Below are 14,662 nucleotides of genomic sequence, written 5' to 3'. Positions count from 1 at the left end.
CTAAGGCTCGGCCTTTACTTCAACCTCCACCAGGTTAGCTTCATCCAAGTTCTCTTCTTCCAGCACTTGTTCAAGGGACGTACCATCATCTGCTCACATCCACAACGGATGATCATTGCATTTGACAAGACGGAGGTACATGGACAGTAGACAACACAAATGGAAATACAAGGGTAAGCTTATAATATTTAATTTATACAATAATCACATACATTTACCATTCAATCCATTCAAACAACATGTACGCTTATCAATCCACAATCATATAAATACAGTATATAAAAGACAGACCGTCCGGACTGTATGAACCGTGTAGCTACAGGCGTCCTTGCACCCGAGTGGTGTGGTAACTGTATTGCACTCGACAGCTGCCACCCGAGGTTAACTCTATCCAAAGTACCCCTAAGGAATAGAGCCTCCTGCCATTCCCACACATGAGTACTCCCTTCTACGTGAAGATGAGTATCACGGAATATCAGGATGGACCATGCCAGCATTAGCATGCCCACAGTCATACTTTACAAAACTTCAATAATCAATCATATCTGAGACGTTCCTCCTTGGAACGCTCGTAAAAATCCAATTCCAATAATTCGTTCAAAATATCATTCGTCCACATTAAACATTTCTCATATTCACATTTTCATTCTATGTTCCACTCTCTTAAATTCACGAATGTTCATCACTCAATCAATAGGGACTAACATGTTACAGTACTCCTACATCCTCGTTTCTGAACAAAAGAAACGAGCCATTTGTCCACTTAATACGTTTCAACACTTAAAAATTTGAAGGTACTGATCTTAGAAGATATGGATGATACTTAGAAAATTTTAAGTATAAAGACTCCAGGTAGAATCCAAAGGATACAGTCAGTAAGAAATTATTTAGATACACAACCAATTAGGATTTGAATTTCAGAAGACAACACTGCCAGTCAACGAACGAACGTTAATTAACAATTTGGACGAACGCCAGTTACGTTCGCATCAGAATTCAATGATAAGGACGAGCGTTCAGTTATAAAACCGAACCCTCCTTGGAACGAACGCTGGGTCAATGACCGAGCTACAAATCAGAACGAACGCTTGGTATAAACCAGAGCGCTATCTAGGACGAACGCTTCGGTATAAGACCGAGCGCCAATTGGGGACGAACGTTCAATATAATGACGAACGCTCTGTAAAACAAACGTTCGACACAAGGTCGAACGACATTAAAGACGAACGCTCGACTTAAGGCCGAACGTCACGTATTTATAAAGTTTCAAATATTTATCTATACTGAGCTGAAACGAACGCTCATTCACAAAATGGGGACGCTCGTTCTCGAGCAGAATTCTTTCCAAATGAAAGAATTCCAATCTAAGTTATTTTAATGAAAACCGAACGGTCTAATACCGTACCGTGACGAGCGTCATTTGGCAAAGGGAATGATCTAAAATTTCAGATTTTCGCAAGCTTAACAGAATTTTCCAGATTTCAGATTTATAAACTTTATACTTTCATTTCCAGATTTAATTCACCTCAAACATTCTCATCATACAGATTTCGACATTTTAATCATTCCAACCACACAATAACCATACTCCATTCATACATAATCAAATCAACATGCATTTAAATCAAATCCAACATCAAATATAATTCATACAAGCAGTGTTCGTTCATGACAGATCCATCCAAACCAGAATTCATATCAGATATCAGTAACCATTCATAACAGCTCAACTTCATATTTTTCACACATGCAAATCCAGATTTCACAACAAACGAGTACAAATTAAACATATAAGCTTCCCTTACCCGGATTGGAATTCAAGCTTGTCCTAGAGGAAAATGGCTTCGTCCAACTACGTTTTGCCTAGGTCCTTGACTCTTCCAGAACAAAATCTAACCACAGATTACAGAACACTCAGGATACAAGTTTGCATGCAACTAAAAAAACCCTATTTTTCCAGAACCCTAGAGACGAGCTACGGAAAGGGACTTACCAGTTCCAGTTCTTGAAACTGTTCGGTCCAGTGGATAGCTCTTACTGCAGTGGACGTTTCTACGGTGCTGGAAATGGGATCGGAGAAGAAGGTAAGGAGTTATCGTAGAGAGAAGGTGGTCTGGTTCTAGAGAGAAGTTGGAGAAGATGAAGGGTTTGATTTCTGAGGAAGACGAAGTGTGCGTGCAAGTGAGAGAGAGTTTCTCAAAACTCAGAATTTTGGTGGATTCCACGTCAAAACAGGCGAGCGTCTCCCCGCCTGCCACCTGCACACCAATCCCTGCTTTGGAAGCTTCTCCTGCGACACGTGGCGTGCGTGCATGCACAGATTGGTGCGTTTTTAATGCACTGAGTGTGTGCAGTGGTGCGTGTTTCAGAGAATGATGTGGCTCGATATCAGTGCACAGCAGAGAGATTATAAGCAGATTTGAAGAGGATTTTACTAAGATAAGCCTTGATCACAGATTTAACACAGAATTATATTTGCTAATTATATAGGGTTTTACATTCTCCCTAACTACAAAAATTTTCGTCCTCGAAAATTCAGAAATTACAAGCAAATAAGTGCGGATACAAATCCTTCATTGCACTCTCCACTTCCCACGTCGAATCTCCAGTCTTAGCGTCCCACACTATCTTCACCAAACGAATGTCTTTTCCTTTATGTAGCTTGGTGCGTTCATCTTCAATGCGGACTGGTTGTAGCTCCAACGTTCGGTCTGGACGCAGTTGAATGTCTTCCAGCTCCAAGACATGAGAAGGATTAGCTATGTATCTCCTAAGCTGAGACACATGGAAGACTGGATGCAGATTTGATAGCTGAGGAGGCAATGCGAGTTCATAGGCCACTGGTCCAATCTTCTTCAATATTTGATACGGCCCTATGAACTTGGGAGACAGCTTCTTTGGACGAACAACTCTGCCTACTCCAGTGATCGGATTCAGTCTCAAAAATACGTGATCACCTGCAGCGAATTCCAATGGTCTTCTTCTTCTATCCGCATAGGATTTCTGCCTGCTCGAAGACGTCTTTAATCTATCTTGGATCAACTTAACCTTCTCGGTTGTTTGCTGGATGAGTTCAGGTCCAGTGAGCACGTTCTCTCCCTCTTGGAACCAGCAAAGTGGCGTTCTGCACTTCCTCCCATAGAGAGCTTCAAACGGCGCCATCCCAATGCTAGCTTGAAAGCTGTTGTTATACGTGAATTCCACAAGAGGCAGTACCTCATCCCATGCGCCTAAGTGATCTAGGACGCACGTCCTCAGTAGGTCTTCTAGCGTCTGTATAGTACGTTCGGATTGGCCGTCCGTTTGTGGATGATATGCTGAACTCATCTGTAGCTTGCTTCCCAATTCACCTTGTAAGGATTGCCAAAAACGAGATGTGAATCTCGTGTCTCGGTCAGAAACTATGCTTGAAGGTACTCCATGCAGACGAACAATCTCATTAATATACAACTTGGCCAAATTAGTCATTGCCATCTTCAGGTTCACGGCCAAGAAGTGTGCGCTCTTCGTTAATCTGTCCACGATCACCCAGATTGAATCATGATTCCTCACCGTTCGTGGTAGATGAGTCACGAAGTCCATGGAAATGCTGTCCCACTTCCATTCAGGAATTTCCAGTGGTTGAAGCAAACCACCTGGTCGTTGGTGTTCGGCCTTAGCACGCTGGCAAGTTAAGCAAGACGCTACAAATCGTGCTACATCACTCTTCATTCCAGGCCACCAAAACGATTTTCGTAGGTCTTGATACATCTTAGTCATGCCAGGGTGCATGCTAAGACGACTGTGATGAGCTTCCTCCAAAATAATCCGCTTCAGCTCGCCATCGTTAGGAACGCACGTCCTACCCTTGTAACGCAGCATGCCGTCCGTTCCTGTGTTGAAGTCCTTATCTTTATTTGAAACAAGCGCGTTTAATATCTTCACCAGATCTTCATCCTCACGCTGCTTCTTCCAGATTCGATCAAACACATTACTTGATATTCTAAGGTTGCAGCACTTGATGCTGTTCGGTTCTAACTCAAACTGCAACCTTAAATCCCTAAAGCTCTCCACTAAGCTTAACTCTTTCACCATCATAACCGAGACATGCACTACCTTCCTGCTTAGTGCGTCCGCCACCACATTGGCCTTCCCAGGATGATACAACAATTCAAACTCATAGTCTTTCAGAAATTCCAACCAACGCCTCTGCCTCATGTTCAATTCCTTTTGATCAAATAAATACTTGAGGCTCTTGTGGTCACTGAAGACTTGGAATGTGGGTCCGTATAGATAATGCCTCCAAATCTTCAATGCGAACACAACCGCTGCCAGTTCCAGGTCGTGTGTGGGGTAGTTCCTCTCATGACTTTTCAATTGGCGAGATGCGTACGCTACTGCCCGTTTCTCCTGCATAAGCACACAGCCCAACCCTTGATGAGATGCATCACAGTAAACTTCAAAGGGCTTGGACGTGTCCGGAATGACCAGTACAGGAGCGCTCGTCAACTTCACTTTCAACTCCTGGAAACGTTCCTCACACAAGTCAGTCCAAACAAAAGGCTGGTCCTTCCTTGTAAGCTGTGTCAGCGGTGCTACTATCTTGGAAAACCCTTCAATGAAACGCCTATAGTAGCCCGCAAGACCAACGAAACTTCTCACCTCCGTGACTGAACGCGGACGTTCCCATTCCATAACTGCACGTACCTTTGCTGGATCTACCGAGATCCCTCCAGCGGACACAATATGTCCAAGAAACTGCACCTCCTCCATCCAGAATTCACACTTGGACAGTTTAGCATACAACTCCTTCTCCCTCAATATGCTCAGCACTGCCCTCAAGTGTTCTTCATGTTCATCATTGGTCTTAGAGTAGATGAGTATATCATCTATAAAAACGACCACAAACTTGTCCAAGTAAGGTCTAAATATGCGGTTCATGTAATCCATGAAGATGGCTGGAGCGTTCGTTACACCGAACGGCATCACTACATACTCGTAGTGTCCATAACGAGACCTAAAAGCAGTCTTCTGAATGTCATCCTCCTTTACTCTAATCTGATGATATCCAGACCGCAAGTCAATTTTCGAGAACACAGTGGCCCCATGCAATTGATCCAGCAGGTCGTCTATCCTTGGCAAGGGGTACTTGTTTTTGATGGTCAGCTTGTTCAATTGTCTGTAATCTATGCACAAACGAGAGCTACCATCCTTCTTTTTCACCAAGAGCACAGGCGCTCCCCATGGTGACACGCTCGGTCTGATAAATTGTTTGTCCAAGAGCTCTTCAATCTGCTTCTTAAGTTCAACCAATTCTGCAGGCGCCATTCGGTAAGGTTGAACAGATATAGGGGCTGCCGTGGTCACCAGGTCTATGGTGAATTCCACCTCACGCACAGGAGGCAACCCTGGAATTTCTTCCGGAAAAACGTCTGAAAACTCCTCCATAATGAACGTTCGTTCACGCCTCAATTCTCCAAACTCTTGATCTTCATGCGTCATGATCAAGAAGCAGCTCGCACCTTCCATTATATCCTCCTTTAATTGGCCGAGCGTCACATTTAACTCTTCACTCTCTTCATCCGGAAACACCAACTCTTTCTTCCCACAATCTATGAGAATGTGATTGGTAGCCAACCAATCCATTCCTAGAATCACCTCCAAACCTTGTAGAGGTAGGCAGATGAGGTTAACCTTGTACTTACGCCCTTCTACTTCAACAGGACACCGGACGCACATAGTGGACGTCCTAACCTCTCCCGCTGCTGGTGTTGACACCACCAGATCAAAAGACATCTCCCTCACTTCTAATCCCAGTTTGCAAACGCACGCCTTCGAGATGAAGGAATGCGTTGCTCCCGAATCAAACAACACGCAACAAGAGGTACCAAACACAAGGCAGGTGCTGATGATGAGTTTACCTGAATTGGCTGCCTCTGCACCAGTAATCGCATACACGCGTCCAGCTGCTTGGGCTCGTCCTCCTCTAGCCTGATTTCTGCCAGCATTCGGTGGCCTCAACACAGCTCGTCCACCCATGTTGCACTCACTCTCCAAGTGCCCACTTCTTCTGCATCGATTGCAGAATTTTCCTCCCGTGAGTTGAGGGCAAGACGAACGATAGTGTGGTCCTCCACACTGGAAACAAGTAACGTTTCCTGGCTGCCCGGCAGTGATCAACGCTCGTGATCCACTTGCATTTGACTGACTTGGACGAGCGTAAGGAGTACTTCTCATGTTGGCAGTACCCCTGGATACAATCGGTCCTCTAGTCACCTGTGGCTGCTTCTTTTGTCGTTCCACTTCTGCCATATTCTTCTCCAGTACTTTGGCCCTTTCCACCATGGCAGGAAATGACCGAATGCATAAACTTGATATCAACACCTTCAAGTCGCTCCTTAATCCATTCTCAAATTTTCTACACTGCCACTCTTCACTAGTGGCCATAGTATTAAATCTCAACAACTGTTTGAAAGCATTGGTGTACTCTGATACAGATTTTCCCCCTTGCACCAACTGAAGAAACTCTACTTCCTTAGCATAGCGAACGCTGTCTGGGAAATACTCTTCATAAAATTTGTTTCTGAAAACCTCCCATGTGATAGGAGCATGAGTGTCGGTCAGGATAGCCTTCACACTCGTCCACCAGTGGCTGGCCTCACCAGTCAACAAGTACTCAGTAAACGCCAATCTGTTGTCGTCATGGCACCTCTTTGCATTATAAATCTTCTCAATGTCCCGCAGCCAATGATCTGCCTCATCAGGAAGGCATTTTCCATTAAACTTGGAAGGATGATGCTGAAGAAAGCTCTCCAAACTCCATTCTGCAGTAGGTGGGGCAGCGTTAGAAGAAGAAGCTCCAGGCGCACCTCTAGTGGCAGCCAAGATCTCCATCAATTGCCTTTGCGTGTTTTCAGAATTGACACGCGAGGCCTCCAAGCCTTGCATAGCAGCTTGGTTTTGCTGCATCAGAGTGGCGTTTTGCTCTAGGAGGGTGGTATTCTGTTGTTGGAGTCTCTCAATGACGCTCTCCAACAATCTAGAGTTGTTGGAAGTATCAGGGTCATTCGGTTGAGGAGGGGGAGGCAATCTAGGAGCCATTCGTTCTCTGGTTCATCAGAAAACGAGCGTTAGAATTGTTCAAGAGTTAAATACTTCAATAACTCATTAAACACATAACAAGCACACAACGAAAACATAGTGCACTCATAACCCTACTTGTCCTTAAAAGAACAAAACTGCTCTGATACCACTAATGTAACATCCCAAAATATAGTAATTACCATAATTCAGAATTAATTACGATTAACAGTAAACAGTAAACAGTCTTTACATTAATTCAGAAATAAAAGCCGAAAGGCATCAGTACAGGGAACGCGTATGACGCATACGAATGAAACCAAGAGTAAACGTTCTTAGATAAATTCACTAACGTACGACAAAATACAATCAGAGATGATTAAGACGAACGGCCTTACAAAATAATTGGCCGAACGTTCATACTATACTAACACGCACAGTACTATTCTAACGAGCGCTCTAAGGCTCGGCCTTTACTTCAACCTCCACCAGGTTAGCTTCATCCAAGTTCTCTTCTTCCAGCACTTGTTCAAGGGACGTACCATCATCTGCTCACATCCACAACGGATGATCATTGCATTTGACAAGACGGAGGTACATGGACAGTAGACAACACAAAGGAAATACAAGGGTAAGCTTATAATATTTAATTTATACAATAATCACATACATTTACCATTCAATCCATTCAAACAACATGTACGCTTATCAATCCACAATCATATAAATACGTATATAAAAGACAGACCGTCCGGACTGTATGAACCGTGTAGCTACAGGCGTCCTTGCACCCGAGTGGTGTGGTAACTGTATTGCACTCGACAGCTGCCACCCGAGGTTAACTCTATCCAAAGTACCCCTAAGGAATAGAGCCTCCTGCCATTCCCACACATGAGTACTCCCTTCTACGTGAAGATGAGTATCACGGAATATCAGGATGGACCATGCCAGCATTAGCATGCCCACAGTCATACTTTACAAAACTTCAATAATCAATCATATCTGAGACGTTCCTCCTTGGAACGCTCGTAAAAATCCAATTCCAATAATTCGTTCAAAATATCATTCGTCCACATTAAACATTTCTCATATTCACATTTTCATTCTATGTTCCACTCTCTTAAATTCACGAATGTTCATCACTCAATCAATAGGGACTAACATGTTACAGTACTCCTACATCCTCGTTTCTGAACAAAAGAAACGAGCCATTTGTCCACTTAATACGTTTCAACACTTAAAAATTTGAAGGTACTGATCTTAGAAGATATGGATGATACTTAGAAAAATTTTAAGTATAAAGACTCCAGGTAGAATCCAAAGGATACAGTCAGTAAGAAATTATTTAGATACACAACCAATTAGGATTTGATTTCAGAAAACAACACTGCCAGTCAACGAACGAACGTTAATTAACAATTTGGACGAACGCCAGTTACGTTCGCTCAGAATTCAATGATAAGGACGAGCGTTCAGTTATAAAACCGAACCCTCCTTGGACGAACGCTGGGTCAATGACCGAGCACAAATCAGAACGAACGCTTGGTATAAACCAAGCGCTATCTAGGACGAACGCTTCGGTATAAGACCGAGCGCCAATTGGGGACGAACGTTCAATATAATGACGAACGCTCTGTAAAACAAACGTTCGACACAAGGTCGAACGACATTAAAGACGAACGCTCGACTTAAGGCCGAACGTCACGTATTTATAAAGTTTCAAATATTTATCTATACTGAGCTGAAACGAACGCTCATTCACAAAAATGGGGACGCTCGTTCTCGAGCAGAATTCTTTCCAAATGAAAGAATTCCAATCTAAGTTATTTTAATGAAAACCGAACTGGTCTAATACCGTACCGTGACGAGCGTCATTTGGCAAAGGGAATGATCTAAAATTTCAGATTTTCGCAAGCTTAACAGAATTTTCCAGATTTCAGATTTATAAACTTTATACTTTCATTTCCAGATTTAATTCACCTCAAACATTCTCATCATACAGATTTCGACATTTTAATCATTCCAACCACACAATAACCATACTCCATTCATACATAATCAAATCAACATGCATTTAAATCAAATCCAACATCAAATATAATTCATACAAGCAGTGTTCGTTCATGACAGATCCATCCAAACCAGAATTCATATCAGATATCAGTAACCATTCATAACAGCTCAACTTCATATTTTTCACACATGCAAATCCAGATTTCACAACAAACGAGTACAAATTAAACATATAAGCTTCCCTTACCCGGATTGGAATTCAAGCTTGTCCTAGAGGAAAATGGCTTCGTCCAACTACGTTTTGCCTAGGTCCTTGACTCTTCCAGAACAAAATCTAACCACAGATTACAGAACACTCAGGATACAAGTTTGCATGCAACTAAAAAAACCCTATTTTTCCAGAACCCTAGAGACGAGCTACGGAAAGGGACTTACCAGTTCCAGTTCTTGAAACTGTTCGGTCCAGTGGATAGCTCTTACTGCAGTGGACGTTTCTACGGTGCTGGAAATGGGATCGGAGAAGAAGGTAAGGAGTTATCGTAGAGAGAAGGTGGTCTGGTTCTAGAGAGAAGTTGGAGAAGATGAAGGGTTTGATTTCTGAGGAAGACGAAGTGTGCGTGCAAGTGAGAGAGAGTTTCTCAAAACTCAGAATTTTGGTGGATTCCACGTCAAAACAGGCGAGCGTCTCCCCGCCTGCCACCTGCACACCAATCCCTGCTTTGGAAGCTTCTCCTGCGACACGTGGCGTGCGTGCATGCACAGATTGGTGCGTTTTTAATGCACTGAGTGTGTGCAGTGGTGCGTGTTTCAGAGAATGATGTGGCTCGATATCAGTGCACAGCAGAGAGATTATAAGCAGATTTGAAGAGGATTTTACTAAGATAAGCCTTGATCACAGATTTAACACAGAATTATATTTGCTAATTATATAGGGTTTTACACACTGTTAAAGATGCCGATACAATTTTCTTTTTTAAATTGAATAAAAAAATTTCAGCAGACCAAATTAGTCACCGAATTAGATCCACTGTGGTCGACCACGACATCATCAACGACCTCAATAACAAGTGTCCCGACATTCCTCCGTTCTTATGTGCCTGAGAGAGATTTTGGAAGAAACAACATAAAGTAAACGAATCTAAAATAAACTGAGATTTTATTTCACTAATTTCTAACAAATACTACCTTAAACTAAACCCTTTTAATATAAATAAATTAATTTACATTGTTCTTTGTTTATAAACTAGATGCTCTAATCTAAGAATATGTGCACCTGAACTACAAGTTCTTCAAAAGAAACTAATAGGAACAAAAACTAAAATATATCATGTCAGGACTCACACTCCTAGTACATGCTTCACATAACCTTTTTTTCTACTCACACCAATCAAGTGATCATTTCAAAAGACAGACAAGCGACATCTACACTAAAATTTCACCTGTAGTGGTGAAACAGCTTATCCACCTAAGCTACCACACAAGATTAGTCCGTCATCAGATTTACAAATAAAATCAATTTTTTCAAATTTTCACCTGCCAAACCACTCACCACTTTCTCTTCTAAAATTGACCACTACACTAACCTAATGACTAACCAAAAACTCAGCAACTATTAACTTCCTCAAAACAGCAACTCATTGAAAATAATTCATCAAAACTCAAACCAAAAACCACTAAACTTGCAACTTAGGTGTTTTGGATGCTGCTTAGAATTAATATTCTTGGTTTTTAATTGGGTGAATCCAATTATCAGTTTGCATTTTTAGGGATTCTGATTAAGAACCCAAAGACCTCAAACTGAGTCTTGAATTTCAATTGATACATGCCAAGAAATTTTAATTCTGAATTTCAACCACTGGATCCTAAGAAGTGATTTTCAAGCATTTTACACTTGTTCCCATCCCGACATATATATAGTTTGCTTATTTAGCTTGCATTCTTCATTCATAAATAGTAAAACTTAAGAACCAAATTATACTTAATTTAAAATATCGAGGGATTAATTTTCAGTATAAGATATATTTTTTATAAATTAACTAAAGTCTATAATAAGATTAAACGTACTTTGACCATGATTTTAATCACATTTAGAGATGAGAGAATAGAGTTTTTTAGTCCACTTATTTAGTGAGATAATAAAACAAGAGCTTATTTAAGAGTGAGTTGAGACTCACGTATGGATAATAAGTCAAATTGACGCCATAACATGGAAACCTTAAAAGCATAAAAAAGAAATTGAACAAGTTCAATGTTAAAAGTAGTGGTGACTCCAGAAGATTTTTAATTTCCACTTATTTGCTTCGATTGTTTGTGTTTCTTTAAAGCGTAATTAATAAAATATTGAATGGGATTATTTTAAAACAAAATTAAATTTGAATATCTATTACGAATTTTATGGATTTAGTTCTTTAAAAAGTTTGAAATAGAACAAAAAAATAAGATGGTAAGAAAAAGAAATCAAACCTTCATAATATAATTATTATCAAAGGGTTTGAGGATTTATAATATATTTAATTATAATTCAAAATTGTTGGACATATACAGAAACAAAGTTTAATAACATAACTCACTTAAAACAAAAACAAAGTTAATTGCTTATTTCTTCAATTTGTTGAAGATTTTTCTTATAAATTATCATACACAAAACATGATTGGGTATTTTGAGATCAACCTTTGTAATTTTGTGGGTACTTAAGTCGTACCAAACTAGTGCACCGTCGTGTGTTTGAAAGAGTATATAACCCATATTCCTTGCTCCAATAGGTCTTGTAATGCAAGGTGAGGATCCAAGAGTGAAGAGTTTAGTCCATGTTTCTTTCTTACCAAGTTCAGTCAAAATTGATATATAAAATGTAGTGTTATATCCATAAGTCGACATCAAAGCAATTGACCCATTTAAGAGAAACAAGTACCACCGCATATAACCTCTATTAAAATTATCACATATGTCTAAAGGTATGTCTAAAGGTGTGGGAGTTGTATAATATGTCTCATTCCTCATGTCAAATGACACCAAGCATGGATCCCAGGAGCGATCACCATCAGTTCGACATAACCAATGACACATTCCGTCAAAGTAAAATTTACCATCAATTCCATACTCAATTCCATACACTGCAGGAGTGATATCAATTTTAAGTTTTCTCCAAGAGTTACTTCTTATGCTATAAATCTCAAATAAGTGTGTGTAATCCCATTTAGTGTAACCATATTCCGGTATAACTTCTTCAGGTTGCACACTTCTAATCACCTTATAATCATCTTGAATGCCATCATAACCAAAACCCAAACATCTCACTCTAACACAGGCATCAAGTGGTACATACTCAACTGGACTATGAGGAATGACCTTTAATTCACCAGTAGTTGGATTCCATAAATATACAGAGTGGTTCTGATGGATGAAAAAGCAAAGAATTCCATTAACACTAGAAGAACCCAAAAAATTCAATTCAGGAAAACAACCCTTTAGTGGATTTGGCCAGTTTAATTTGTCGACGTTTTGAAACCTCTCACCAGAAAGTAAAAAGAAGGAGGGCTTATGATTAGTTTCTGTGTCAATTTCTTTGAGACATAGAATGATAGATGTATCATCATAGAAGGAATTATGATTAGATATGAAATTAGTATGAAAGAGATCTACGAAAAGTGAATTTTCAAACAAGAGGGCCCATGATTTACATAGGCTTCCAAATCTCTTAAGAGATTTCAAAGGAAGTTTGACAAGAATCAAGAATGTCAGATCATCAGGTAAGTGATTATGACACTTTTGGGCCACAGACGTGTTCTCCATCTCTTGTTTATGCCAAAAGTTAATGACTTGCCAATGATCTTTGGTGTTCTCACTCCAAAGGTAAATGGGATGGGTAATGAGTTGGCAATGTTTGTTAACAAGATTCTTGATGGTGGCCTCTTCCAAGTACTCCAACTAATAAAGAAAAAAAATTAAGTGAACAAAGGAAATAACATGAAAAATAGGGATAAGTTAATTTGTTTACCTGATCATCCTTTAGGAAAAGAGTGATTTTGGTTCCCCTTGGGACATGTTGGGCATTAATATCCTTGGTAACAATAAATGAGCCATCGGGTTGAGATTCCCAAATATATTGTCTGAGGTCATTATACTTAGAGGTGATATTAACCTTTTCAGCAACCAAAAAAGAAGAGTAGAAGCCAACATCCAAATTATGGATCAAATCTAAAATAGAACATGCACTTAATCAACACAAAAAACTACAATTAAACAACATGTAATGCGAATGAAAATAGATCAAATCTAACGTAGAGTGGAAGCCAACACACACAAAATTACAATTAATCAACATGAAATGCGAACGAAAATGGAACATTGTCACCAACATACCATCCTTGGTCATGCCAATACCATTATCGATGACCAAAAGTGTTTTGTTTTCCTTTTGAGGGACCAATCTAATAAACAATTCATCATGTAAATTGTTCATGCCCGTGAGCCTCTCAAATCGACTTTTATCCAAAGCCTATAAAGGCATACATTGATTAATAACAATTTCAAAAAAGAAATGTACAAATATAAAATCAAATTTTAAGAAACAACATACATTACAAGCATTGTTGATAAGTTCGCAAAGGAAGATTTCTTTGTTGGAATAGAAAGTTCTTTTCATAAGGTTGAATATCTCGCTCATGTCTCCCTCCGAAACTAATGTCTGAACATTCTCCATTGCAATTGTTTTGTAATGATCAAAAATTAATTTGAAACAAAATTACTAATAACCTTCTTTTATATTCATTAACACATTCGCTAAGTATAACCACTTAATACGGTATCATCTTTAATATTTACTTCTAATTAATTAATTTTAAAATAATTATTTAATTTTAAACTTTATTGAATTAATTTTTAAAGTTATTATTTAATCCTAATTATCTTCCATTTTAGTATTGTTTAATTTTTGTTGAATTATTTAAACATGAAATATTTTCTTTTACAATAAATTACTAATTAAGTCATTATCTTTTTAGAGCATAAAATAGAAGAATTTTAATTTCATTATTATAAATAATATTATTAAAAATATATTTTAAGTTATTAATAAAAATAAAACAAAAATTTATTGTGCGTTTCATGTTATATAATTATACTAATTAAAATATTTTGAAATTCTATTAATTAAATTTATTTGAATGTATTAGTATATTTTAGTAATATTTTATTCAATATAATTCTTCACTTAAGACAGTGAATTTTTTAAAAAAATGAAAGATATTAAAAATATTGTTCACATTTAAAAACTTCACACTTTCTCTTATTTTTTTTCTTTGTTAAATAAATTAGTAGTGTACCATAGTTTTAGAAGGACAACTATTGTCTCCGCCAATAGATTGCTAAACCTCTTAGTAACTTCATTTGAATACTCTTCTAAGAAATTATGGTATGCTTCATATGAAACATGTCGACTAAGAGTATTATTCATCATTTCTTCAATATACATAAACTAGTCCATCTTAGAGGTATATACAAAAGTGCTTGAACTAAAGGACTGTCACAATCACATCAACGTAGAGAATTTCTTCAACACGAAATATCCAAATCTTATAATTAGGGATA

The 14,662-nt window shown here is 38.9% G+C and overlaps 2 protein-coding genes across 2 annotated transcripts; both read right to left on the bottom strand.

The window, feature by feature from the left end:
* On the bottom strand, window positions 1-7,080 carry LOC148200082 (uncharacterized). The gene is made up of 9 exons (XM_088112841.1): window positions 6,944-7,080; window positions 5,901-6,850; window positions 5,212-5,591; window positions 4,997-5,037; window positions 4,306-4,903; window positions 3,839-4,188; window positions 3,418-3,514; window positions 2,547-2,850; window positions 1-89 (listed from the first exon to the last, which is right to left on the bottom strand). The coding sequence occupies exons 1-9, from the start codon at window positions 7,078-7,080 to the stop codon at window positions 1-3; spliced, it is 2,946 nt and encodes a 981-aa protein (XP_087968967.1).
* Window positions 7,081-7,518: 438 nt separating this feature from the next.
* Window positions 7,519-13,775, bottom strand: LOC148200081 (uncharacterized). Its single transcript, XM_088112839.1, has 5 exons — window positions 13,653-13,775; window positions 13,436-13,571; window positions 13,071-13,270; window positions 11,713-13,000; window positions 7,519-7,607 (listed from the first exon to the last, which is right to left on the bottom strand). Exons 1-5 carry the CDS (start codon window positions 13,773-13,775, stop codon window positions 7,519-7,521), a joined length of 1,836 nt encoding a protein of 611 aa, XP_087968965.1.
* Window positions 13,776-14,662: the final 887 nt, after the last annotated feature.

This window comes from Vigna umbellata, chromosome 4 (genome assembly GCF_029865625.1).
Source record: "Vigna umbellata cultivar VRB3 chromosome 4, Vumbellata_1.0, whole genome shotgun sequence".
NCBI lineage: Eukaryota > Viridiplantae > Streptophyta > Magnoliopsida > Fabales > Fabaceae > Vigna > Vigna umbellata.
Note: the sequence above shows the minus strand (reverse complement) of the source record. Positions and strands in the feature narration are given on the sequence as shown.

What these genes read in the sequence shown, in the direction of transcription:
- LOC148200082 (XM_088112841.1), bottom strand. Translation starts at nt 7,080, where the DNA reads ATGGCTCCTAGATTGCCTCCCCCTCCTCAACCGAATGACCCTGATACT. An exon ending in CTGCGTTACAAGGGTAGGAC is followed by an intron (nt 3,515 to 3,838) that starts GTGCGTTCCTAA and finishes GATCGTGGACAG; the next exon opens with ATTAACGAAGAGCGCACACT. An exon ending in GTATCCGCACTTATTTGCTT is followed by an intron (nt 90 to 2,546) that starts GTAATTTCTGAA and finishes GGATGTGAGCAG; the next exon opens with ATGATGGTACGTCCCTTGAA.
- LOC148200081 (XM_088112839.1), bottom strand. Translation starts at nt 13,775, where the DNA reads ATGGAGAATGTTCAGACATTAGTTTCGGAGGGAGACATGAGCGAGATA. An exon ending in TTATCAACAATGCTTGTAAT is followed by an intron (nt 13,572 to 13,652) that starts GTATGTTGTTTC and finishes ATGCCTTTATAG; the next exon opens with GCTTTGGATAAAAGTCGATT. An exon ending in TATTGGCATGACCAAGGATG is followed by an intron (nt 13,271 to 13,435) that starts GTATGTTGGTGA and finishes GTTCTATTTTAG; the next exon opens with ATTTGATCCATAATTTGGAT.